Raw genomic sequence first — 26487 nt, 5'->3', positions numbered from 1 at the left:
ATAATGAGAAAGTGATGTGAATATGTGCTCCCTCTGTCTCTCAAAATATTGTACTGTTCTCACCCTTCTTGTGATGATGTGAGATGATACAGTGCCTACGTGGTGAGATGAAGTGACGGATGTGATGTAGGCATTGTGACGTCGTGTTAGGCCACCATTGACCTTCTGACAACACGTCAGAAGGAGAATCGTCGAGCCGTTGACTATGTCAGTGGTTAGTTGCCAGGAGCAGACAATGTCTGCAGTTGACCATGGGTAACTAAAACCACAGAAAGCAAAACCACAAATGAGGGGGGCTACTGTATATGGAGGGAGGAGGTAGTTCCCCACGTACACAGCGTGTGCCCTGCACTTTGGGTGCTGAGGATATGGAAGTAAATCACATACAGCTCCCACCCTCTGAGAGCTACTCTTCCTTCCTTTATTCAAAAACATGTATTGAGCATCTACCATGTACCCAACACCATGCTAATCATTAGGGTTTTAATAGTGAACAAATCAGGCAAAGTTCCACTCCCCTGAAGCTCGCATTCTTGTACATGTGGTTTGTATGGCCCTGACGTAAGGCAGGAGATAAGGGTGACGTGAGCTAAGTTAGGGAGATGGGCAGTGTGTGTTCGTTTCCTGGAGCTGAAGTGATAAAGCACAGCAGTCGGAGTGGGTTACAACAACAGAAGTGTATTCTCTCACAGTTTCAGAGGCTGGAAGGCTGAGAACAAGGTGTCAGCAGGGCTCTTCTCCTGCCGGAGGCCCCAGCGGAGGACCCTTCCTTGCCTCTTCTGTCTTCTGGTGCCTTCAGTTGTGCCTTGGCTTGTGGCTACAAAACTCCCATCTCCACCTCCATCTTCACATGGCCTTCTTCTCTGTGTGTCTGTCTCCTTGTCTGTCTCTTAGGGCCCACCTGGATAATCCAGACTGATCTCATGTCACAATTCTTAACTGTTGTATCTGCAAAGGCTCTAGGGGAGAACGTGGTGTTTGCTTCTTCCAGCTTCTGGTGGCTTTTGACATTCTGTGACTTGTGGCCACATCACTCCAATCTCTGCCTCCATGGTCTCATTGCCTCTTCCTTTTCTCTCTGTGTGTCAAATGTCCCTCTGCCTTCTCTTAAAAGGATACTTATGATGGCACCTAGGGCCCATGCAGATAATCCAGGACAATTATCTCGTCTCAAAATCCTTAACTTAATCACATTTGTGCGTAAAGACTCTTTTTCCAAATAAGGTCACATTCACGGGTTCTGGGAGTTGAGATGTGGCCATATCTTTTGGAGCTCCACTGTTCAACCCACCACACAGTGCAAGATGGTAAGGCCTTTGTATAGTCACCCCATGAGGGAGGTTTTATTCTCATTTTCCAGATGAGGACACTAAGGCTCAGAGAAATTAAGTGATTTACCCAAGGTCATTCAAAAAGGAAATAGAATCAGAGATGGAAACCTGGTATTGTCTGACGTTGAAGCCCATTCTTTTCCTCCCATGGCCTCTTAACCAACTAGAAGTTTGGAAGAATCTCTCCTTTGATTTAAAACACAAATGGCCATGGGAAGACCACACCTAGCTTTACCAGGCCTTAAGTCCTAGTGGGGACTGTTAGCTGAGAGCAGGCTGCTGTGGAGGTGGACAGGAGGGGTCAGGGTGGAGGGCTGGTAGGGAAGACTCGGGCTTAGAGCCCAGGGTCGGGCAGGGATGCCTACTAAGTAGGGGAAATAGCACTTTAAGGAGAAGTGAGCCGTGCTTGGCCATCGTAGAGTTTTGCCCAGCACCTTCTCTGGCTCTTGGCTGTGTGAGGGGCCTCTGTGCTTGCCTGCAGCTGGGGAGGTCTCTGGCCAGAGCCTCTCTGGGACAAATGGGGGGGCCTGAGAAGTGTAGGGAAGGGGTCTCTCGGTCTGTGTCATTCGTTCTCCCCACATTGCCTGAGCACTGCTGTGGGCAAGGCACCAGAATCTCAGAGATAGACACCTGTGCTCCTTGCCCTGGAGGCAGAGTGGCAGAGTAGAAGAAGACTGAGAACCAAATCCCGCTCCACCTGCTGTCGCCACGTAACCACAGACGAGGTCCTTTACCTTCCTAAGCTCTGTTTTCTTATCTGGAAAATACGGATTTTTTTAAGATTTACAGGAGATGAAAATGAAATGTGACTGACACTTCCCTGGAATATAATAGGGTCAGTGAATGTTACCTCCGTTTCATCAAAAAGTTCACTTTCTGGGCCAAATCAGTAGTTCCCAAACTGTAGATTCTGGCTCCTGGGAATCCAAAGCATTGTCCCCAAATGCCTATGTCACCTACATGCAGCATTGTTTCAAATATGTATAGATGGTATCATGTTGACTTAAATAGTTACATTTAAAAGCTTTACTGAATTCATGTGACCTTTCGTCATCAAATGGTGCTTTGATCAGTGTGTACAGAAGATCCTAAAATTCTCTGATAAAACAGAGTCCTCATACTCAAATATGTTGGCAACCACTGGTATAGCGTGGGAGACAGGTATAAACTGACAAATCAGATCACAGATGGGCAATGCTGTTACACAGCTGGGTTCAGTTTCTCCCAAAGCTTAGAGGAAAGCCGGACAAGCTGCCTGGAGAAATCGGGGAGGGAGGAGGTAACATGCAGGCTAGGCCTTCGAAGCTGAGTAGGGGTTGCCTCATTTGGAGAGTGGGCGTTGCAGGTATAGAGAACAGCTGGTTAAAAGGCACAGAGTCAGGTGGTGGGGACTTCAGTTTCGGGGTGGTGGTTAGGTGGAGGGGAAAGGCGGGAAAAGAAGATATAGGAGCTGAGTCAGGGCCAGGCCTGAAAGCCAGGGAAGTGTTTGAAGTAGAGGAGTAACACTGTTCAGTCGGCCCTTCAGAAAGGTCACTGCCTTTGTGGAGAATGGAACTTGGGAGACCTGTGGCAGGAGGGCTGTCGGCGGAAGTCGTGGGGCTCGCAGCAGAGCGGGAAAGCACGAGGTCTCAGGAGCGACACGGCCTGGGCTTAAATCCTGGCCCTGCTCCCTGCCAGCTGAGTGATCCAGTTACTTAGTCTCTCTGTTCCTCATTTCCTTTCTGTAAAATGGACATACTATATCTACTGCATGGAGCTGTTAGGAGGACTTAAGGCTAAGTGTGATAAGCCAGTCACAAAAGGACTAAAGCCATATGATTCCACTCATATGAGGTACTGAGAGTAATCAAGCTCGTAGAGACAAAGTAGAATAGTGCTTATCAGGGCCTGAGGGCGGGGAGGGAGGGGAAGTTAATTGTTTAATGCAGACAGAGTTTCAGTTTTGCGAGATGAAAAGAGTTCTAGAGATGAATGGTGGTGATGGTTGCACAACAGTGTGAATGTACTTAATACCACTGAACTGTACACTGACAAAGGATTAAAATGAGGGGCCAGTCCAGTGGTGTAGTGGTTAAGTTTGCGCACTCTACTTCAGCAGCCTCGGGTTCATGGGTTCCAATCCCAGGCATGAACCTATACACTGCTCATCAAGCCATGCTATGGTGGCATCCCACATACAAAAGAGAGGAAGATTGGCACAGATGTTAGTTCAGGGACAATCTTCTTCACCAAAAAAAAAGAAAAAGAAAAAAGGTTAAAATGGTAAACTTTGTCATGTATATTTTACCACAATTTAAAAAAAGAATAAGAAAAAAAGTACATTTCAAGTGCATAGTTTCCGTCACGCAGAAAGCACTTAGTGACTATTGTTAATATTGTTGTGCTGGGTAAGTGATGGTGAGGGCCTGAACTAGGGCAGTGAAAATGAGGATGGAGAGAGGAAACATCATCTGGATCTTTTAGGCAGAGCCCATCTGGCTAGGTGACCAGGAGCTAAGGGCTCAAGGCAGAGCCACAACAGTTACTGGGACTCCACAGAGCCAGGCCACACATCTCCCTCAGAGCTGCTCCAAGGACCAAGTGATGACTTCTCAGACCCATGGGTTTCTGCGGTCTGTCCTGCAGGGGCAGAAGGCCGGAGCCGGCTGGTGCTGAGTTACCTACTGGGCCTGGTGCTGCCAACGGCCCATCTCTACCCATCTCTCAGACGACAGCAGCTGCTGCATCCCAGACACAGGTGGCTCTAGGCTCTGCAGAGAAACAGCCTCTGTCTCCCAGAATCAAGCTGCAGGAACCTTACATGATGGCCTCCTCCCTCTCCTGGGATCTGAAAGCCTGGAGAAGAACTACCCCGGAAACCTGAGGGAAGAGGTAGCGGGCCCTTCCCTTTGATCGCTCAGTCCAAGCACGGGATTTCCCTTCATACGGTTTGTGGAAACCTCACCAAAACCAGGACTTGGGGGTTAGGGTGGCCTCAGCCCTGCAGGAGAGGGCTAGGCTGGCAGGGAAAGCCCTGAGGGGCCCCCCTGCTGGAACTGGGGAGCCTGATGTGCCTTTCTAGAGAGGCAGTTTGGTGTAGTGATGAAGTATCCAGGCTCAAGCCAGACAGTTTGGGTTCACAGCTCAACCATGCCACTACCTAGTTACATGACAGTGGACAAGTGTGAACCTCTCTGAGTTTCAGTTTCCTTATCTGTAAAGTGGAGATGCCTCGCTCCTGGGATCCATATGGAGCCTGGCACAGTACAGGTGCTTAGTAAACATGTTTGCTTTCTCTGCTATAAAATTTCATACTTCTTTTTTTTCTCATAACCACCCTGGAAGGAAGAATTTGTTTGTTTGCTTTTTGATTTACAGGTAGAGAAATTGAAACTCTTGGGGATTGAGACACTTGCCTCAATCCCACAGGAAGTGGGATAGTAGCTCAGAGTCCATCTAGGCCGTGGCCCTTCCCCTAGACTCACTGCTTCCTGTGTCTCACTCAGTCCTGGATGCAAGTAGGTTCACGTGTGAGGTCACTTTGAAACAGCACCTGGGCAGAGTGGACACCAGAAAGCCCTAGCCACATAGTGTCCATCCACTCTAACAGAACAGGGTGCCCATGGTCACCTGAGGCCAGCTCTCCTAGGCCTTCTGTCTGTCTAGGGGAGAGAGGGGATTATATATATAATTATCATAAGTAAAGTGCCTTGGAATCCTTGCTTATTCAAAGTCACCTGCTGGAAGAGCCTTCCTGATGCCAGTGACATCCATTCCTGGTTCTGTGGCCTTTCACCCTGAGGACAGATGATGTCAGCTGGCCCCCGTGAATTCAGCCTGGAGTGGCTGCAACACACTCCCTAGCAGGGAGAGTTTGAGAAAGGCTGCAGCTTGGGCTGAATACTTGATTTGCTTCTTGTTAGCTGTGAGATCCTAGTTGAGGGCTCAACCCTCAGTTTCCTCAACTGTAAAACAGCATTAATAAAACTAACCTGGCAGAGTCATTGTTTGGGTTAAATGCTATGGAGCCAGGCTCCGTGTGTTTGAACCCCAGCTCTGCCACTTACTAGCTGTGTAATATTGGGCAAGAAATTTAATCTGTCTGTGCGTTGGTTTTCTTGTCTGTAAAATGAGTATAATGAAAGGCCCTAACTCTAGGAGTTGTGGTGAAGGTTTATTAATGAGTTGAAACACGTGAAGTGCCTAGAGCCCCGCTTGGGACATTGAATGCTCTCAGTAAATGGTAGTTCTCAGTGTTGTGGTCACTAGCGTTTGCCTCTCCCTGGAGCACTATGTAAACATCCAGGTGACTCTTTTTTTTTTTGGCACAATAACACCAGCAACAGAGGAGAGGAGGACCCCCTGGTCTCTCAGTAGACACAGGAGACAGTGCGTCTGTCCCGACAGGCTTCCTGGGGGAAGTAGTACTTTTGCTGGTCCTTGAAAGACTCTTTGGTCTATAACGGGTAAGGCTGCTTCCCTACTGAGGGGTGAAATTTCCTCTGAAAGGAGATGTCATTGGCCCGTCACCTCATTCTTACCTGAGGAGGAAGCATGACCCCCAGACCAGAGCCCAGAAATGGAGAGATTGGCTGAGGCAAGAGGCAGAGTTGATTCCGGGACTCTTGACTTGGGTCCTGAGTGGGACAAGGCTCTGTAGGACATATTTCCCAACCGGGGATCCAGACAGTGACCCCCCAGCACTAGGGGTGGCTGGCCTGGCCTGTGCTAGCAGGAGCCAGCCTTCGACTGCACATTCACCCAGTTTGCAAACATTATCATCTTTCATATGAGTGTTATCGTGGTGGGAAGGATGCTCCTGGAGGCCTTGCTTTTGAGGCAATAAGCAAGATAGCGACCACAGGGAAACTGCTGGAAGTTGAAATAACAGGAGCTGAGCAAGGGCTGCTGCAGAGGTGTGTCCAAGCCCTTTGGAGAGAGGGAAGTCGTTGGGGCCAGCACCCCCATCGTGGCAGCCCTGCCACCTGGAGATGTGTTGGGATTGCTGGGACGTTTCCTCTTCAGTGCCCCTAGCATTCAGTAAACTCCATCCCGCAAATCCCACCCCGTCTCAGCTAGGCTAATGGGAACCCGGAAAGAGGATGCATCCATCCTTGGGCTGAGGTGTTCAGGGGAAGAATGCTCCCCCCGCCCCAGCAGACATGGCGGTGGTGAGAGACCTTGGGGCGGGGTGGGGGAGGGTAGCCTGCAGAGGCAGTGACGTCTGCTTGCCCAGGCACCCCCCAGAGAGAGCAGCCCCTTCAGGGCTCATGGTTTGAGCAGAGAGTACGGTCTTCCCACTTCCAGGCAGAAGCCAAATGGAAACAGTCTCAGCCTGGATTTGCTTCTGGAGGAAGGCCATTCGGGGACTAACCAAACCTTGTCTTCCTCTGACACTCAGAGCTTCTGTTTAAAAGTGATGAGACCCTGAAGTATTTATGCAGACCCAAATGCTACGTCCAGATCCAGATCCCAGGGAAGAACAGAGATCTAAAGACGGAGTTCTGCAAAAACAGATCGTCCTCTTGAATGAGCAAACCAGTTCGTACCCCTAGTTCCTGTTGGCATTGGCAGCATCCCTATGGAGAAGGAGAACTCAGAAGGATCGGCAACACTGTTTGCTTTGGCAGGGAATTAGTCCCAGCGTTCTTAGAAATTCTACTTCCTTGTGCCCTGTGAAACTGACAAAGCGTGAGCTTTGGAGTCTGCCTTGCCAAGTGACTGACTCTCCGAGCCTTGGTTTCCTCTCTGTAAACAAACATCTGAATAGCAAAACCTACCTCTCAGGGTCATTTGGAGGATTGAGTGAGATAAGTTAGATTAAAACACTCAACCCTACATGTATTAGGTGGGGTTCTCCAAAGAACAGAGCCACTAGTGTCTCTGTCTCTCATTCTCTATCTAGAGAGATTTCATTTAAAAAATGTCTCGTATGGTTATGGGGGCTGGCAAGTCTGTAATCCCTAGGGCAAGCCAGCAGGCTGGAGATTTGGGTAAAAGTTGATGTTGCAGTCCTGAATCCAAAGACAGGAAACTCAGGCAGGGTTTCCATGTTGCAGCCTTGAGGCAGGATTCCTTCTTCTTCAGGAAACCTCGGTCTTTGCTCTTAAGGCCTTCAGCTGATTGGATGAGGCCCACCACAATTGATTGTAAATGTTAATCACATCTAAAAAAAAATACCTTTACAGCAACATCTAGACTAGTGTTTGACCAAACAAGCAGTGACCATAGGCTAGCCAAGGTGACACAAAATGAACCATCACACCGTGAAAGGGTTAGGGTTCTCGACAAACACATTTCCTTCCCTCTCCCTCTCCTTCCCTCTGTTTCAAAGTCATTGTTGACATCTTCAGTGAAGAGACTTCACTCAGTGACATCTCTGGCATGTGGGCCTAGGAGCTGTTAGAATCTGAGCAGTGGGGCCTGTGTGCCCCTGCTGTCTCTCTGAGATCTGTTTCTGTTGACTTACATACCAGGGAATCAGCGTCCCTCCTTCCTGAGTCAAACCCTGGAGTAGTCTTAGTGGTTTTCCATTGAAGTCTGCACTCCAAGCCACACCAGTCTTCCTGTGTATCCTGTCCAGTGTGTTCCTGATCTGCTGCTCTAATATTTGCAGTATTGCATTTATTATTTTTGTTTCTGAGCTTAGGTCAGAAGACCTGGGCTCTGCCACAGCAAGACTGTTTTACCCACCAGGATGACCTTTCTGGCACAGGTTAGTTAGCAGTAACTGAGAGGCTAGAAGCACAGTCTTGGTGGGGGAGTAAGAGTTAATGCCCTGCGGAGAATGTTTCAGGTGGCATTCTGCCTGGAAGCAGAGAGCTGGACTCAATTCTATTTCAGAGATTTATACTCCACAGGTGATCAGAATGCTTCTCCTTTTAATGGAATGTGGAATTGCTTTGCCAAAGTTGAAGAATGCTAGATGGGATCTCTAAGGGAGCATAAGGTTCGGAAGAGAGCTCTGGACCAGGAATTAGGAAGCCTGGACCCTGCTTTCCCACTACCTCCCCGTGTGATCATGGGCAAGTCACTTCATGAGTTTAGGCCTCAGCTACCTCTTTCATAAGATCCTGGGAACCATGCACCACCTTATCTTTGCACGGTACCACCTTATAGCATTCAGAGCATCTTCCTGATTCAGCATCTCTGTTCCTCACACCAGCCGCATGAGGTAGGCAGGATAAGGTGTGGAAATGGATTGTTCCTATTTTGCAGACAAGGTTCAAACAGATTCAATGAGTTGCTCAAATTCACAGAGACGGGAGGAGGTAATGCTGGAATTGAACCCGGGATCCTTAGTCCAGCTCGTTTCGGGTGCTGTTTTGAATGCGGTGACATCTGTGAGACGGTGAGAGAGCACACACAGTGGAGTTGGCAGGAAGCCAGTGGGAAGGACAGCAGCTTCGGATGGGGCAACACTGCCTTCATGCTCCCAGGGCACCCAAGGCGTTGAGGGCAGTGATAGTCTGAGTGGACTCCCACAAACTGAAGGAGGTTTCTCTCTAGCTATCAAATTAAAATGTTTTCTCATGCTATTGATTCATTCAGAAAACATTTATTGAGGCTTTATCACAGACCAGGTTCTCTACTGGGGGGCAGGATAAGTAAGCAGAAGTATAATGCAAAGTAGACTGTCTGTCTACTTCTGCAAGCAGAAGTATAATGAAAAGTTTCATATTTGAATTGTAAACAGAGGGCTTTAGATTTACAGTGGAAGGTGTGTGCGATTGAGTCATCCTGGGGAGATGAAGGCAAATACAGCTGAGCCCTGAAGGAGGAAGCAGGGACCATCAGGAGAAGGAAAGAGGTCTCTGCCTGCTCTTCCTTTTCGGACCCCTGCAGCAGTCACTGCTGCTCTGGGGTGACACGAAGCCAGCTGCCACAGCCTGTTTGCTGTGAGACCTGGCCAGCGCCAACCCCAGTGGAGCCTCTGTCCTGCTTGTCAGATTTGATGCAGTGCCCTGAAGCACATACTGCACAGCCAGAGAGACTCTGCCGGGCCGCTCCCGGAAGGGTGACGAGGAGAGGGGAGGCACGCGGGCCTCGGCAGGGAGGTGGGCAGGTTTGAAGGAGGTACCTCTTCTAGTGATTGTGCCGACCCTTCTGAAGGGCTGAGAGGCGGGAGCTGTTGCTTTGCATGCGTTATTTCAGACTGAGAGCGGTTTGTGTCTTTATTTTAAAACTAGCTTCCCAGTCTCCTGTGCAGTTTTCTGTCAGCTCGTTGCCATGGAGAAGTCAGTTGGGGCTGGAAGCTCTGTCCTTCTCTGTGTCAGCATTTCTGGACTCACCAGCTGCCTCCTGCCCCTTCTACAGATGGAGGGGGTGCAGGACCCCACTTGCTGGGCAGACCCTTTTTCTGCAAGGCCTGGAGCTGCATCTCGCTTCCCTTAGGATGGGAGTCCGTTTCTCTGTGCATTCACTCGGCAGCTCTCTCGATGTGCCTCTCTGTGCCAAGCGTTGTGCTCTGCAAGTACAAAGATAACTGCGGCTGGGGCACACAAATCTTTAGGCAGGACCCTGCCAGTACGTTCTAGCACACCATGCCCTTCTTCTACCGTTCCTCAACTGCATTCTTACTTCAGAATTCAAAGCATGGAGTTTGTTTCTCCTCCAGCCTTTATAACTGCTCATTTAGAATCTCCCTGGAAGTTACTTCTGCATTCCTGGATCGCATTTCCACTCTGTGTCTCCAGCGCCCAGCACTGGACCTGGAGCAAAAGGGGGCCCGCCCAGGAAGTGTCTGTTTAATGGAGTCCTTTCTCAGACTTGTCAGGATGTCCGTCTGTCCTATCTTCCTTCCTCTGTTCTGAGCCTGGAGGCAGCATGGGCCAGTGGAGAACCAGGTAAATCTATGCTTGAGTTTGGCTCTACCTTTTCCTAGTTGCATGATCTCAAGCAAATGGCTTCTTCACCTGGAGCCTTAGTCAAACCCAATACTTTTCTTTAAACCTGAATCACAAATCTGTCAGTAATTGAGTTTTGACGTTTTAAAAAACAACATAGAAACTACTGGTGGCCATTTAACCCCACCAGGTGCTGTCCTGCTACACCCATGTGGGACCCAGTTGAGAAGTTACCCTGCAGGGAGCCCCGGGCTGGGATCAAGAGACCCAGAGCTGTGTCCTGACTATAACCCGACGGTATTGCATGACCTGATCAAGTCTCTTTGCTTACCATGACCTCAGTCTCCCTATTTGAATAATTTTGGAATTGGATTGAGTGGTCTTGAAGAATTCTTTTCACTCTAAAAATCTGAAGATGCAACTTTTAAAAGAAGAATCTTCCCTCAGCTTCTGGTCCCACCATCACAAATGCCCCTAGGCTGGAGGCTGACCTCAGGATGACCCCTCTGCTGGCCTCTCGAAGCTGCTCTCCCAGAAAGCTCTGGACTAGCACACTGGCATCTCTTGGTGGCAGAAATCTCTTTTGGATGCAAAAGTCCTTTGACTCCATCGTTCTGTTCCCACCCTGAATCCAGTGGCTGGACTTGGCTTGCATCCCAGAACAGTGGAGAATTGCTGGAAGGAGGAGTTCGTTCTTCACCTGTGTCTTGCTTTTCCTCAGGGCCTGTGGCCTTCCCGAGCCTTTAGCTACCGAGGATTCTGTTTCCTGAGCTACCTGCAATCCAGGGCTCTGTGCCAGGCACTGAGGAGGATACAGAGAGAGAGCTCATTCTCCTCACAGCCAGTCTCACAGTCTATGACAGGGACAGCGAGACAAAGCAGAGCTGTGCAGCTCATGGGAGGCTTGTCCTGGGAATCTGCAAACTTGGATTCTAGCCACGGCCCTTCTGTCTTGTGCAGGTTCTTCCCTTCTCTAAGCCCCAGTGTTGCCTTACGTAGAATTGAGAGAGTTGCCCCAGTGATCGCAGAGTCCCCTTCCTGCTCTGAAACCTCCATTCTGAGTGCTGTAGCTCAGTGAAGGAGTGATGATTGTAGACTTCCTAGAGAAAGGAGGACTTGAGCTGAGCCTTGAAGGCTAGACTGGAATTTGGACTGGCCCAGGAGAAATGGATGATGGCCTTCCTGACTAGGGGAGGAGGGTGCATGAGCACAGGCAGACCATAGAGCACAGGTGAGGGTGGAGCAGGTGGGAGCCCTCCTGACCAGGGCAGAGGATTCGTGTGGTCATGAGGAGGGGGAGCAATCTCTGAGGAGGCAACTCTTGCCTTCCATCTGTGGGCACTTGTCCAGGGCTTGGGGTATCAGTGGTGCCTGCTAGGCAGGGAAGCAAACAAGGCAGGGTAAAACCAGGGCCCCCTTCTATCTGGGAGTCCCAGTCTGAAGGCTCAAGGGTCAAAAGTGGGAGAGGCCACCCTCTCCAGGCCCTTGCCTTCTCATCCCAGCCAGCGGGTCCCTGGTGAGTAGGATCAGGGCCGAGTGTGAAAGAGTAAGTTTTCCTGGGATAGCTGCCCTTCTATCATGGACTATTCCTCCCCAAATGTTTTCCTGAACTCAGAGTGACAAGAGGGATATTTTGACTGTGTCCTTGGGATTGGCTTCTAGATTCATCTCCCAGGCCTGTGAATCAAAGAGTCACGCATCCTAGACCTAAATGCAACCTTCATCCTCCAGTCCTCTGGCTGAGGCTGACTCCTCTCTGCCCTCTGTACCCACAGCTTTGCAGATGCCCAGTCGTCTTGGTCCTGCCTCCTTGCTTTCTCTCCAGCCATCTCTTTTCTGCATCCCACTGCCACTGAGACAGCGCAGGCTCCACTCATCCTCCTTCTCCCGGACTTGGCCTCTGCCTCCAAACATCTTCCTGTGGTCCCTCCTCCACGTTCAGTCTGAAGTGTTTAGAAAGTGCCCGGCAGAGTCTAAGTGCTCCCTGAGTGTTACCTGTCGTGATGACACCAACAGTGATGATAACTGTTATTATCCAGATTTGCTTCTGAAGCACAGCTCTGATTCTGCTGCTCCCTTGCCCAAAAGCCTTAGTGGCTTCCAATTGGCTGCTGAATAAAGTCCAAAATCTTTAGTCATTTTGAGGATTATATTTCCTGAGCCATCTGCAATGATACGCCCCCTACCTAGCATCTCGAGTTTATTTCCTTCTACTACTTTTTGCACTTCCTCTTCTTCCACCAAACTGAACTCCCACCATTAGCTCTACAAGCCCCATCCACCTCCCCTGCATGGCCTTTGTCCCCACCATTCCCCCTACTTGGAATGCCCTTCCTCCGGCTCCCTTAACTGTTCTTTTTCCACTGGGAAATCTCTGCTGACCACCTAGGTTATATATTCCTTGATGCAGGTGCCATGAATGATTCATTCTGTATCCCTGATAGCATCTACCAAGGAAAGCTCAATAAATGTTTTATGAGTGACTGGAAAGACCTGGTTCAGCCCCCTCTTTTCAAGCAAGCTAGAGTTTGAATTAGGGAAGCTCAGTCGTCAAGGCCTATCCAGCCAGGCCTCACTAAGTGTGAATTTCCTTGACAGGATCTGGAAGTTCCTCAGTGTCCATGGGCACATGTTCAATCAGCCAGCTCCACCTGGTCGTGACCCCTGGATGCTACACACAAGCAAAATGGCAGGAGAAGATAGAAACCCAGGGTAACCATATTAACTAAGGAGTTGGCTCCTGTTGGTCAGGATAGGGATCAACCACCCAAGTTATAGGGATCTGTGTGATCCTGTGACTATCAATATTCTGGAAGGTCCTTCTTGGGTCCTCCAGCAGGAGGATAAGAGGTCTTCAGGTAGTTATCATGGGACCTTCAAATTCCAAGGGGCTCCAGCCAGACAGCAATTTGGGGGACAGATAAAAGTCTCAGGCCCTTAGGTGGTAGAATGGCAGGAGAGTCTAGGCAGAGTGTCAGGGTCCTGCCCAGCCACCTGGAGTTTGACTCAGGCGTCTAGCCACAGGAGTCCCTAGTTTAGGGCTCACTAGTCATATGGCTGGGCGTGTCCAGTGGGCATCAGCCACGAGGTTGTCAGAGGGGACTGAGCTCCCTCTCTGGTCAGGATGACTTGGAAATAGGCATGACCTCAGTTTGGAAACACCTTCTTGTCTTCAGTTCCCTTGGGTAGGCGGGACCAGGGGAGGTAAAAGCTGATAGGTAGCCAGGCCCAGAGGTGAGTCCTGCCTCCCCTCCTGGTTCAGTCTGGCTCACCAGACCCTTGCCTCCATTTCAAACTCAAGCCATGATCATGCCACCCTCTGGGCCACCATTTGGAAAAGCCAATCTCAGGCTGACACTGACTGCTTGTAAATGGCGTGGAATTAGGCTAATCAGTGGCTCTTAATTCCCAAACAAATGCGGGTGCTGTGCTAATTGCCAAGGTCCACGGCGGCAGATCCCTGGTTGGCAGCATCGAACAAGAGAAGTGGTAATTTGGGGGCTGGAGTGGGGGAGGGCCTGCTTTCCTGGCTGAGCCAGTTAAAAACCACATTACCCCCTGAGTGAGCCACAGTGCAGAGAGCCAGGACCAGGCCTCCTTCTCAGCCAAGGGGCTGGGTGAGAGGCCCACAAGTGTGTTTGCAGGAGCTAAACCTCAGCACCAGTGGAGCAGTTTCTTGTCCATTAATGGATTTTTTTTGGTTCATCAAGGAAGATTCCGCCAGCACCCTGGCATGGCACTGCCAGAGCAGCTCACTGGAGACAGAGCATCTCGAACTTTGGTCTGCCGTTACCATGGCAACATGGCATTTCCAGACTCTCCAGGCAACCTTACTGGCATCTGCTGCTGTGAAAGATTCAGGTGGAGAAGGGCCACTGCTCTTTCTCCATTAGAGACAGAGAAAATTGTGAAGACAGGGAGCCATGCACCAAAGACCAGGATCTTAAAGGAAAATGCTGTTCCATTAATGTAGGGGCTTCTCGATGAAATGGTTTTTAGGTAGCTGTTAAAGCTGTTCTGTCTGTCATAGTCTGTTGGGGAGAGCTGCAGGATCAGAAGAGACCTCCTGGAGGAAGAAAGTGAGGGGAGATGGGGAAAAATAGGGGAGACAGTATGAACAAAGGCTCAGCTGGGGAGGCAGATGGATGGACAATGGGGTTTGGTGGGAGAAGAGACATAGGTGGAGATGGGCAGGTGTTAGCCATGCCTGTCTGAAACGTGCTGGTTTGAGCCATGTGTGGCAAAAGCCTGACCTTGGCCTCATTCCACCTGGATTATGTCCTGTCTCTTCCCCTCCTGGGCTCTGGGACCTGATCTCCACACCTCACACCTCGCTCCAGGTGGGCATTTCTTGCTTTCCGTTTTGGTTCACGTGTGTTTCAGGATCTCTTGTACCCACTAGAATTGCTAAACCTCTACATTTATAAGGGAACTGAGACCCAGAGAGGAAGATACTTGCCTAAGATCACCAGCGATAGGGAGGCCATGGAACATAGGGGTTAAGAATTTAGGATCTGGAGACAGACTGACTTTGGTTAGAGTCCTGGCTCCACTGTTTAGCTGTCAGGTGAGTGTGAGCCTCAGCTTCTTCAGGGGTAAGAGAAGGATCCTGAACATTCCTACCCTGTTGGGATATCGTGGCTGTGAAATGAGATATGGAAGTAGTACAGCAGCATTCCTGGTGTGTAGTTAAGAGCTCAGGAAACGGGGTTATTGAGATTGGGAATTCCTTAAAAATGGGGACTATCTTATTCATGTTTGCTCATTCCTCCTTCTGCTTCCTTGCACACATGAGACACCCAAATACTACTTTATCTGGAGTTGATATTAAAAGGATGTTTGTTAATGGGATGAATGCATGAATGCTCAGAATAAAGAACTGCCCGCATCGATGGGCTCTGCACTCCTGTCAAGTGTTTTCAGCTTTGGTGCCTTTTGGTCTCCATAGGCTGGATCCAGGCCAGGCCAAGAGTCTGTCTTGTGTAGCTCAGCCCACACAGTAAAGTGACTTGCCCATTCAGGTCCCATACCCCGCTGCCCTGTGGCCCAGGACTTATACTTCCTAGGGCTGTGGGTTTCTTGAAGGACAGATGGAGTAGATTCCTCCCAACCTTCAGGCACAATATACAATATAAATGGAACTAATATATAGCTTTGTAGTATACAAAAAGTTTCCCTTCACTCTCACATGAGCCTCACTGTAGCACTGAAATTGTCCGGAGTAATATCCCCACACCGGGGATGAAGACACTGAGACTCAGTGCTAAGGTGTCGCTGGTCCAAAAGTGCACAGCAGGAAGAGCTGGAGCAGGGGCATGGCCCCATCTTCTGACTCCAACTCTAGTGGTCTTTCCACCAAATGAAGGCTCTTTGGGTCTGTAGTTTTTCATAGGATGTGATTCCAGTGAGGTAAGGAGCTCTGGGCTTGGAGTCAAAATGCCTTGATTTGGATCATGTCCCCATCACTTACAAGGGCACAGCTCTTGAGCAAGCCACCTCTCTTCTAGAGATGCTCGTTTCCTGATCTTCCTGCTTGGATTTGTAGTGGGGCTCAAGGTGCTTTGGAAGGTCTGAAACTCCAGGTGAATGACTGGGGAGAGGAATGTTGTTTTCAGCAAACAGCGTCTCCGGGAGCCGCCTTGAGCTCAACAAGGCTGCAGCCCCAATAGGTGCAGATGTGCTATGGAATGACTGGTATGGAATGCCTGGGTATGGTGGAAAGTGCTCTCCATTGTCCTGAAACGTTAACCATCAGAGCCGGAAGGCCCTTGGAGATCAGTAAAGCTGGAGCCTTCAGTTTATGTGTGCAGAGACAGAGGCCTTGGGAGAGGCAGTGACTCACCCAGGACCACATGCTGAGTTAGTGGCAGAGCCGCCCGGTTCCTCCTCTAGGGCCCAGCAAAGCCTGGCATAGGCCCTTGCTCCAGGTGCCTCGTCTGAATGCATTTTAAAGCATCAGATAAAGAAATGACTGTTTGAAAGAACTTTGTATATTAGACAATATTTACAACAGTGGTATTTTTTTAAACATTTTTTATTATGAAAGTAATATGTGATCATGAAAAAAATTTGGATAATAGAGAAATGTTCTGTTTAGAAGATAACATACTGGGTACCATTCCTAAACGACAGAAATACCCCTGTAGGCAGGTTGCTATCTTTTAGATGGAGGCTTTTAGACCAGTGGTTCCCCAAACCCTGTACACCTTCTGGAAGTTTAGCTACAAAGAGAAGAGAGTAACTTCATAGAGGCCTTCAGGACTTAATTTAGTTCCACAAACTTCAGATGGTTAGATCTGCTACTGATAAGAGTAGTAATAATAGTTGTTGGCATTTGTAGAGTCCCTTCCAGGTAACAAACCACTTCTTCATAGGCGTTCTCATTGATTATTTGTTCATTACAAGAATCCTGTAAGGTAGAAAAAACAAGACTTATTTTCCCATTCTGCAAATGGGAAATTTGAGTCCCAGAGAGATTAAGTAACTTGCTCAAGATTACACATCTAGTAAGTAGTAGAGCTACTGACTTCAAATGAATACTTGGCATAAAGAAAGCAGAGAGTACCTAATAAATGTCTGTGAGTGAATGAATGAATACCTGACTCCCTTTCTTGGGAAGGCACTGGACATCATCTGGTGCAGCGGTTTTCAGAGCATGCTCTGGCAAGCCCTTTTATTCCATGGAGCCAGTTGGGGGTAGTGGGCAGCTGAGTGGATGAGGCTCTCAGCCCCTCACCCCTACTCCAATCAGAGGAGCTTCAGGTGTGGCCTGTTTCATGCACTGGGAGAGTGGAAACAATTTAGCTAGTTTGATTCCTAGATCAGTGGGTCTCAAACTCTCATGTGCATCAGAACCTCCACGGGACATCCCAATGGTTGGTCTGCGGTGGGCGCCAGAATTCTGATTGTTAACAAGTGCAGATGGTCATCAGGCCACAGTTTGAGAATCAGGGGCCTGATTCTTGGACTTGGGGAAGGTAAGACCCAGGGAGAAGCAGGGAGTTACCCTCAGTCATACAGCTCCATGGGAAGGAGCATAGGCCCCACTAGGAGTCTAATCCTTGGGTACCTCGTCCCTTCCCTCTGTACCACAACTGCAGCTGAGCCAGAAAACAAATGACACAGCAGAGAATAGCAGAACGGTTTCCATAGCAATGCTTAGTGGTTTGTGCCTGTCGGGATACCTCAGACAAACACTAATCTAAACCCTCATCTAGAACTTGTGTGAAGTGTTACCCACTTGTTCCACGCAAAAGGTCTTGGGGGATGGGAGGAAGGAAGAGGCATGGCATGTTTTTTTCATGTGCCCCTGTACTAGAGATTGTTCCAAATTTACTAATAGCTGGCAGCAAGATAGACCAGACCAAGGAGAGCTAGGAGTGGATCCTGGGCAGGAGACATGGGGCCCTCGCAGCGGCAAATGGAGAGATGGGGGAGGGAACAAGTATCAACTGAGTGTGTTTCATGTGATGGACTCTGTGCAGGGCACTTTATGTATTCATTCAAAAATAAAAGGAAAGGAAAAGTGATTGTCCTTTTTTACAGATGAAGAAACCAAAGCTCAGACATACACAGTAGGTGACAGAGGCAACATGAGATCCAAGCTTGTCTGGCTCTATAGCACTGAGCAGCAACGATTGTTTCCAAATTCTCTGGCCACCTGAGTGAGGACTTGAGCTATGCTGCCCAGCTGGCTCCTCCTGTCTCGGGAAGGGGAGGGTCAGCCTACAGGCAGTGGGGTGAGTGCTCGTTCAAAGAGCTGGGACAGACTCGGCCAGGCCAGGCTTGGTCCTGGAGCTGGAGGTGGAGTCTATCCAGTCTTTAGCTGTAAGCTCTCCTTTCCCCACAACTGAGGCTGCAGATACCTTCAGCAGGGCTGCCGCGACTGCCCCCAACACACACACCCACGGCAGTTCCTTTGGACTGGGACCCCTGTGGACAGCTTCCCCGGCTCTCTGACTTGGCTCCCCCTCAAGGGAATGAGTGCCTCCTGGGACAGGTGACACCTATTCATTCCTAAAACAAATGCTGATTGAGTACCTTTTATGTACCCATAACTGTGCTAAGTGCTGCGGATACGGCAGTTGAACAAGGTGAAATTTTTCCTCTCATGGAGTTGTTCATTCTAGTGGAGAGACAGACAAATACATATATGGTGGAGTGTTACATGCTAGGAAGGAAAATAAAGCAGTGTGAGGGATAGAGGGATGGGGTTGAGTGGTCGGGGAAGGCACTCTGAGAAGGTGACATTTGAACTAAGACCCAAAAGAAACGGAGGGCAGGAGCCATGTGGATATCTGGAGAGGAGTGTTCCAGGCAGAAGGAACAGCCAGTACGAAAGCCAAAGCCAGAAGCATGGCTGGCCCTCTAGAGGAACAGCAAGGAGGCCGGTGTGGCTGGAGAGGAGTGAGTGAGGGGGAGAGCAGCAGTGGGCGCCAGAGAGGTAGCTGGGGACCAGATGGTGTGGAAGCTGACAGCCCAGGTCTGGACTTGGGAATTCCTTCTGAGTTAGGGTGCCGTCGGAGGATTTGCACTCTGGCACACATGTCCCTGGCTTCAGTCTTTAGAACCTCCAGCTCCTTCGTCTGGGAGGGGAATCTGTCACTTGGGAGTAGTCCGAGCTACTGTCCCCAGGAGACTGAGTAGTCTGAGCTGGGCACACGAGCAGTCACACAGGCAGGGAGCCAGAGGGGTCTCGCCAGGCCTCCCTTGCTGCAGTTGTGAGTTCGTCTCAGGGCCAGGGCTAAAGGGCCTCTCGGAGCTGCCTACCCCACAGGCCCTCATTTCTGGGTGGCCTCACACTCCTGGGGATTCGAAGTCTGGCAGCAGGGCTGCAGCATTTCCCGTGCCCACGCTGCATCCTCTGGGAACGCCTCTTCTCCCACTGACACCTGCCCCAGGAGAGCCCTGAGCCTGTGTCCCCAGCCCAGCAGCCCTGCGCTCACCAGGCCAAGGGGAGGATGTGGCTTCCACAGGCCCGCGGGAGAACTTAGACTGGGGGGTTCTAGTTACCCAAGATGGTAACTTTGCTTTCAAACAGTATGCATTTTTCATGAACTAGGGCCATTCATAAAGGAGATTTATATTTATTAGCCCATGTAGTATGCATACATCCCAGTCATGTACTTCATTCAAGGAAAACAAAAACAAGCTGGAATTCAGAGTGATAAAGGCATCAAGTTAGGCCCCATGGAATCCTAAGTGCCCATTACCACTTGAGCCGCCCACTGCTCACCTGGTAGCTCCTGCTGTTTGTCATTCCCACGGTTCCCAGTTTCCACTCAGGTTCATAACCTCTTAGGCTCACCAGAGGTCTCTATTTGGGAATATATTCATTCCTTCATGTCTAATGGGCACTTCCATCTTAAAATGTCCAAAACACAACTCTTGACTTTCTCCCCAGCCTATCCCTCCCCTGAGGCTTCCTCAGCTTAATAAATAGCACTTCTCTCCACCCATCGTGCAAGGAATCTGTCCTGATCCCTCCCTTCACTCACTGCCTGTGCACCACCCATCAGCAGGTCCTACACACCCTACTTCCAAAATAGATTGTAAATCCTTCTGTTTCTCTCTGTCCCCACTGCTCCGGCCCACTCGGCCCACTCGGCGCACTCGGAGCCACTGTCCTGCCCTGCCCTGCCCTGCCCACTTCTCTGCAATGCAGAAGCCTCCTGAATCATCTCCCTTGCCTTGCCCATCAGAGAGCAGCCTTTTCAAATGTAAGTCAGATCTTATCATTCCCTGCTTCAAACCCTCCAGTGGCTTCTCAGCACACTCAGAGTAACTCCTACGGCCTCACCAGGCCCCCCAAGGACTGCCTCCCCCCGTACCGCCTCCCGTTCAGCTGGCCCCAGACACTGTGGGCATCCTTGCTGTTCCTGGAACTGGCAGACTCCTTCCCACGTGGGGCCTTTGTATTCATCGTTTCCTCTGCCCGGAAAGCTCTTCCTCCAGGTGTTTTTGTGGCCAGCTCCCCATCATTCAGGTCACAGCACGGAGGCCTTGTTGGAGAGGACTTCTTGACCACCCATCCTTCTAACAACGTCACTTAGTCTGTTTTCTTTATAGCTCTTATCACTGGCCGCATCACGATGACCTGTGTGTCTACTTGCTTGTTGTTCCCCCGTTAGAATGTAAGCCCCTGGAGGACAGGAGCCTGTGTCTTGTTCACTCTGTACCCCTCCCACTAGAGCTGTGCTTAAAGCTCACGGGCAGTTTATAACTATTCATCCACGCACTTATTCATTCAACTCTGGTAGATAGAACCATAAGTAAATAGGCAGAGCACAGAGGACTTTTTGGGCAAAAAACTATTATCTATGAAATATAATGGAGGATACGCGTCATTAAACATTTGTCCAAACCCATAGAATGTACCACACCGAGGGGGACCCCTAATGTAAACCATGGACTTTGGGCCATAATGTGTCAATACAGGTTCATCGGTTTTAACAAATGTCCCACTCAGGTGTGGGATGTTGATAGTGGGGAGGCTGTGATATGTCAGAGCAGGGGACCTTCTGCTTAATTTTTCTGTGAACCTGAAACTGCTTTAAAAAATAATGTTGTTCTTTTTTGGCACCTGAGCTAACAACTGTTGCCAATCTTTTTTTTTTTTTTTTCTGCTTTATCTTCCCAAACCCCCCGTACATAGTTGTATATCTTAGTTGCAGGTCCTTCTAGTTGTGGGATGTGGGACACTGCCTCACTGTGGCCTGATGAGTGGTGCCATGTCCACGCCCAGGATCCGAACCCTGGGCCACCGCAGCGGAGCGCGAGTACTTAACCACTCGGCCACAGAGCCAGCCCCAAAATAACGTTTTTTAAAGGAAAAAAATGCAGTAATGTAAATTAAAAGTATTAATCCCAGTTTTATCCTATTTTTCCTATTTTTTTTTTACTGGCTTGAAGTTCAATGAAAGTGTGCTATCTGAAAAAAAAAAGATAAATAAGAGACAGACTCTATTCCCAAGGGGGTTTGATCCTTCTGGGGAACTGGCCACTGCCTTTTGGGGTGTGCCTTTCCCCAGGCACTCATCTCCCTGCACTGTCACGGTGGGATGGGTGCCCCTGTTCCTAACCCAGCACTTATGCGTTGAGGGAGCCTACATGCTGTGCACCGAATGGGCTGAACTGAATTAGGCACAGCACTGAACACAGAAAGGACACTCAGTAGGTGTTTATTAAGTGATTGGAAACCCTAGGGAGAATTCCTCCTCAAGGGGGTGTCATCCAGTGGCTTCTCAGTGAACTCAGTACCACATCTTCTAATCTGCATGTGGATTCTTCTAGACCTACTGCTGGGTTCCAGAACAGACCTTACCCCGACCCCCACGACTGCTCTAACTTCCAGCCTCCTCTCCTACACACTGGTGAGTCCCAAACAGGCCTGGGGAACACGATGTAGAGAGGCTCTATTGTGACCAGGCTCCGGGAATGGCCGCGGGCTGCAGGTCCTGGCCCCTCTGCTGGCGCCCTGCACCTTACTGTGTTCATTTAATAAGATGATATTGGATGGAGACAACTTGAAAGTTCTGGCCAGGTCCAAAACACCAGCACATAGGCCAGGCCAGGGGGGACCTGGTATAGCAATGCAGAAACAGTTGAGGATGTGCATGAGCTGTGGGTTCAGCAAGAGTAGGCAGACTTGGACTCTAGCGCAGCTAATATGACCTCGGGATAAACTGATAGAGGCAGCCTCTGGGACAAGGTGTGCATCTGGATGGGCTCGTTGTCTCTAGAGCCCTCAGGCAGCTCTGGGGACCACATTTCTAGAGGGATGATGACAACTTGGAACCTACCAAGAAGAGGGGCCCCTGACTGGCCATGAGGACAGGCCACCAGGTCATACAGAGGGACAATATACCACCTGGAGTGAAGAACTCTTAGAGGATAGGAGCCGTACTATGCCCATACTGCCTGTCCAACAGGGCCAGACCCTGCTGGCAGCCCCAGACTCCACATCAGGCCTGCTCAGTCATGGCTTATCCCTTGCAGCACGTCATGGGGTGTGCTTGCTTCTGGACCTCTCTCAGCCTCTGTCTCTTCATCTCTAGAGCGTGATCACAATACCTTCTTCCCAGGGCTGCTCTCTTAAATGACATGGGTCATGCAAAAGCCGTTAGCACAATACGTGGTCATAGTCAGCCCTCAGGAGGGTTAGTTCCCTTTTCTGTTCCCTCTCCCAGTGCAGCCAAGAAGCCCAGAAAGCCAGCAGATCTAACAGAGAACACGGAATTCAGAAAGACAGTCTATGGGGAGGATTTCAGTTGTTTATAAAACAGGCCAACACGTTTCCACCTCGTAAGTTCTAAATCCATCATCCCCAGCTCCCCAGATCTAAGAATAGTCACCCAGTGGAGCCAACGTGCCACTGCATGCTGTCTCTGCAGGTGACTGAGGAAATGCAGCCACAGCAGCCACAGCACCTCCTACTCCTGGGGCGGGGGGCTGGCCTCCGCCCCTCCTTGTGGGCTGTTTCTGAACCTCTCGGAGACTGACTTTTCTCTTCCACAGTGTGTTAATCCAAGTACCTTCCTGACTGGGCTGCTCTAACCATCAAGAGCGGTGGCCACGGTGAGGCAGCAGGGGAGTGGAGGGCAGTGGGGAGGCATGGAGGGGGACCTTTGGCAGCATACTGCCCCGCCCTGGGCATCAGTTTCCTCCTATGTAGTGGGATAGATATTGACAGAGAGAACTGAACAGCCTTTTGAGCTATGGGGTTCTAACAGAGGTTCTAGAGCAGGCTCAGCCTTGCAGCCTCAGAATGAGGCCTATGAGGGCAAACCCATCAATTCAACACGTTTTTATTTATGGTCTGAACCAAGGCCATCCCTCTGTTCCGTCTCAGGGAGCCAGCCTGGGGACCTGGGTCTCTGTTCCCCTACGTTTCTCCTCTTCCTTCTCTCTCTCTCCTACACATCCACACCCACGCACACCACCGCACAAGTTCTCCCGGATCAGAAGGACTTGTGATTTGTCTTGTCCCAGGCTCTGCCCACTGTAGGAATCCCTCACCAGCCAGGGGCTCAGCACCTCCCGTGGCAGGCCACCTGCTGCCCCCTGGGACAGCCTCCCCGTCATTACAGCATTCCTCCTGATGGCGAGCTCAAATCGGCCTTCGCCTGGCATCTCCCCGTGTCCGTGGGCTCTCTTTAGGCCCTCTAGGAGAGAACAAGGCAGCTCCATTCTCTCGCTGGCCATTCATTCATTTCTCCATTCGTTTGCTCATTCATTCACACAACAGGTATTTATTGAGCAGTAATATATGCCAAGTACTATTTCAGGTGCTGGGATACAGCAGCAAACAAAACAGAGTCCCTGTTCTCAAAGAGCTTCTGTTCTGGTCAGGAGAGAGAGATAATAAATAAACAGTGAAACTATATAAAGAAAAATAAAGCAAGTGAGGAGAGAGAGATGGGAACGGGCGTAGATTGCTATTTCATATAGAATTGTCAGGGAAGGCCTCTCAGATAAGGTATGTCACCTTGAACAAATGAGGGAATGAACCTATGGATATGAGGGGCAAGAGCATTCCAGACAGCAGGAACAGCAAGTGCAAAGGCCCTGAGGTGAGGAACAGGAACTATTTGAGGGAAAGTAAGGAAGTCAATGTAGCTGTCGTGATGTCAGCAAGGTGAAAGATGATAGGACTTGAGGTCAAGGAGGAAGCTGGAGACCAGCTGTTGTTTATCTGAGTAAGAAGGCATTGGAGGATTCAGAGAAGAGCAGTGCCCTGTCTGACTTAGGTTTTAACAGGACCACTCAGGCTCTGTGTGGAGAATAGACCATGAGGGGTAATAGAGGCTAAGGACCAGTTAGGAAGCCCTTGCAGGAATCCTAGTGTGTGGTGATGGGGCTGGTGAGAAGTGGCCAGATTGCGGCTGTATTTTGAACATTACCTTCCAAAATCCCTTCTTCTACAGGCCCTCATCTTTTCATACCTGGCAGACAGCCACAGCCTCCTCACCGGGCCCCTTGCCTCCAGTCCTCACTGCCCGTCTCCTCCTCTCACCCCATTCCCAGTGCTGCCACAGATCCTGGTCTGGAAGGGACCCTGGGTCAGCCTGCTTCCACTTACCTGAGGCAGTTTGGGCACAATCCCAAAACATCTCCAGAGTAAGTCTCTGGGCGAACAGCCCCACTTTCTGATTCTGGAATGGCTTCTTCCTGCTGCTTCATCTCTTGCCTTGAGGGCACCAGAGGCCCTGGTGAGTGATGAATGGACTAATTATTGGAAGAGTCCTGCACTAACAATGCCTCTTCCCTCTGCCTGGCCCAGCGGGGCCATTGTCCTCACAGCCATTCCCATGGCCATTCTCGCAGAAGCTGCCTCTCTTCTGGGCACTGCGACCAGGGACAGAGGCTTGCAGCTGCCTGTTGTTGAGGGCGTGGCCAGGAGGCAGCTCTGGCCATAGACCAGGGAACAAAGACAAGCAGCCAGGCACAGGACTGGGGTTGATGGCACCCAATTTCAGCATTGTGTGTGTCCCTCCCCTGCTGCTCTCCACACAGAACAGGGGGCTCAGAAAGACTATGGGCAGAGGAAAGGCCCAGAGGAATTCACTTCCACTCAGTAGCTGTATCCTGAGGACTGAGTGATGAGTGTGCCCTGCTCCCCACACCCCACTCACATCCCCAGCTCACAGACGGGTGAGACAGTTACAAATAGAAGTAGCTGTAGAACCAGGAGGGGTGTGGTGTGTGCCTAAGAGCTCTGGGTACTGCAGGCACTCAGGGGAAGTGAAATGAACAGTCTTCTGATAGTCCAGTGGGACCCAGCCCTACACTCAGGCACCATTCTCTTCTGCAGCAAAACAGGAGGCCATGGGATCAATGAAAGTGGCTCAGAATGGGTAAATTTAGGACTGGTGAACCCTTTTATTTTTTAATGCTTTTTGGTGAGGAAGATTGGCCCTGAGCTAACATCTGTTGCCAATCTGCCTCTTTTTTCTTTTATTCTCCCCAAAGCCCCAGGACATAGTTGTATATCCTAGTTGTAGGTCATTCTAGCTTCTCTACGTGGGATGCCGCCACAGGATGGCTTGATGAGCACTGTGTAGGTCCATGCCCAGGATCCAAACCAGTGAACCGCCAAAGTGGAGCGTGCGAACTTAACCACTTGGCCATGGGGCGGGCCCCAGGACTGGTGAACTCTTATTCATCCTTCAAAACCTGGCAAAGAATTAACCTCTGGATCTTTTAGTGATAGCCACCTCCTCTCCTCACAGAGCATATCATCTCTTCTGTGCTACCTCTGTCCCTTAGAAATACAGTTATTATTTTGATCATCATCCTTTGTTATTGCTTTTTTAAATATTTGAACAAACGATAAAGAACATCCTGGTCACCCTTCACCCATTTCTCCCTCTCTTCCTCAGAGACTGTTCTCAGTTTGGGATGTATTCTTCAGGATCTGTACTTACAGAAATACATAAAGGCTTTTTGTAAATTAAGTCATACTCTCTGTATATTGTTCTGCAACCTATTTTCTCTTAAAAATGTCTAAGATATCTTCCCATGTCCAGCCATAGAGCTCCACCTCATTATTCTTAATAGCTGGGTATTATTCAGTAGTGGAGTCAAACCATAATTTCTTTAAACACTCCTCTATTGATGATATTTTGGGGTTCTACCAATTTTTTGCGATTACAAGGCATGCTGCAGTACACACTGTTGTGCGTGCATCCTTGCACACGCATGCCATCCCCCCATAATCATCATTTCTATGGCTGCTTCCCCAGTGGACTGGGAGCCTTGAGGGTGGAAACTGAATTTTCCTCTTCTGGGTCTTGTGTCCAGCACAGGGCCAAGCCAGAAGAAGCCCCCACATGATGAAATACATGACTGATCTGAGCAAAATCATGACCGTGTGAAAGGCCTGGGTGAATCCGGGAGCAGCAACGAGCCTGCGGGGCTGGGACAGAGAGCTGGGAAAGAGGGACAGACCACAGAGGGCCTCCAGAGCCGGCTAGGAGGCCTGGACTTGGTCTCCTCAGTGGTGGGGGGACACGGAATTGTCCCTGGGAGGACCCAGTCCACACTGTGTTGCAGCTTGATTCCCCTCCGCACCCAAGGCCAGCTGCCTCTATGCAAGGAACAGAGTGACTTGTAACTGTCCAGGCGAGAGACGATAAGGACCTGAGCCTCTTCCTACTCTGAAGTTAAATTGCCACCTAGACCCAAAACACTTCAGGAGGCCTGAATTCCAGGCTCCTCACTCTCTGTTCCTTGCTCACAGCAGGACCCTAGGGCCCATCCCACCAAGTACTGCCAAAAGGGTGGGATCCCTGTGAGCTTGGGTGGCTGGACACACAGAAGTTTTTCCCAAA

At 50.0% G+C, this 26487-nt stretch overlaps 1 protein-coding gene and 1 long non-coding RNA gene across 45 annotated transcripts in view; one reads left to right on the top strand and one right to left on the bottom strand.

The window, feature by feature from the left end:
* SERGEF (secretion regulating guanine nucleotide exchange factor) overlaps nucleotides 1–26487 on the top strand; it is a 229510-nt gene that overhangs the window by 175374 nt on the left and 27649 nt on the right. For 5 of the 44 annotated variants that reach the window (XR_011441161.1, XM_070274918.1, XM_070274908.1 and 2 more), the window contains one exon: nucleotides 21449–21528. The exons of 30 other annotated variants lie outside the window; for them this stretch is intronic. Coding sequence is in view for 9 of the 14 variants with exons in the window: in XM_070274918.1 (XP_070131019.1) it covers nucleotides 21449–21528 (80 nt within the window). In the remaining 5 variants the exon portion in view is untranslated. Of the gene's footprint in view, nucleotides 1–3956; nucleotides 4259–21448; nucleotides 21529–22672; nucleotides 22734–24081; nucleotides 24275–26487 lie in introns of those variants that run through there. 9 more of the 44 variants (XR_011441160.1, XR_002809363.2, XR_011441158.1 and 6 more) reach the window with 5 other exon arrangements.
* Nucleotides 16173–24516, bottom strand: LOC138925225 (uncharacterized). Its single transcript, XR_011441165.1, has 2 exons — nucleotides 24237–24516; nucleotides 16173–16565 (listed from the first exon to the last, which is right to left on the bottom strand). It is a non-coding gene; the product is annotated as an uncharacterized lncRNA (long non-coding RNA).

The sequence above is a fragment of the Equus caballus genome, chromosome 7 (genome assembly GCF_041296265.1).
Source record: "Equus caballus isolate H_3958 breed thoroughbred chromosome 7, TB-T2T, whole genome shotgun sequence".
Taxonomy (NCBI): Eukaryota; Metazoa; Chordata; class Mammalia; order Perissodactyla; family Equidae; genus Equus; species Equus caballus.
This window is presented reverse-complemented; position numbering and strand designations above follow the sequence as displayed.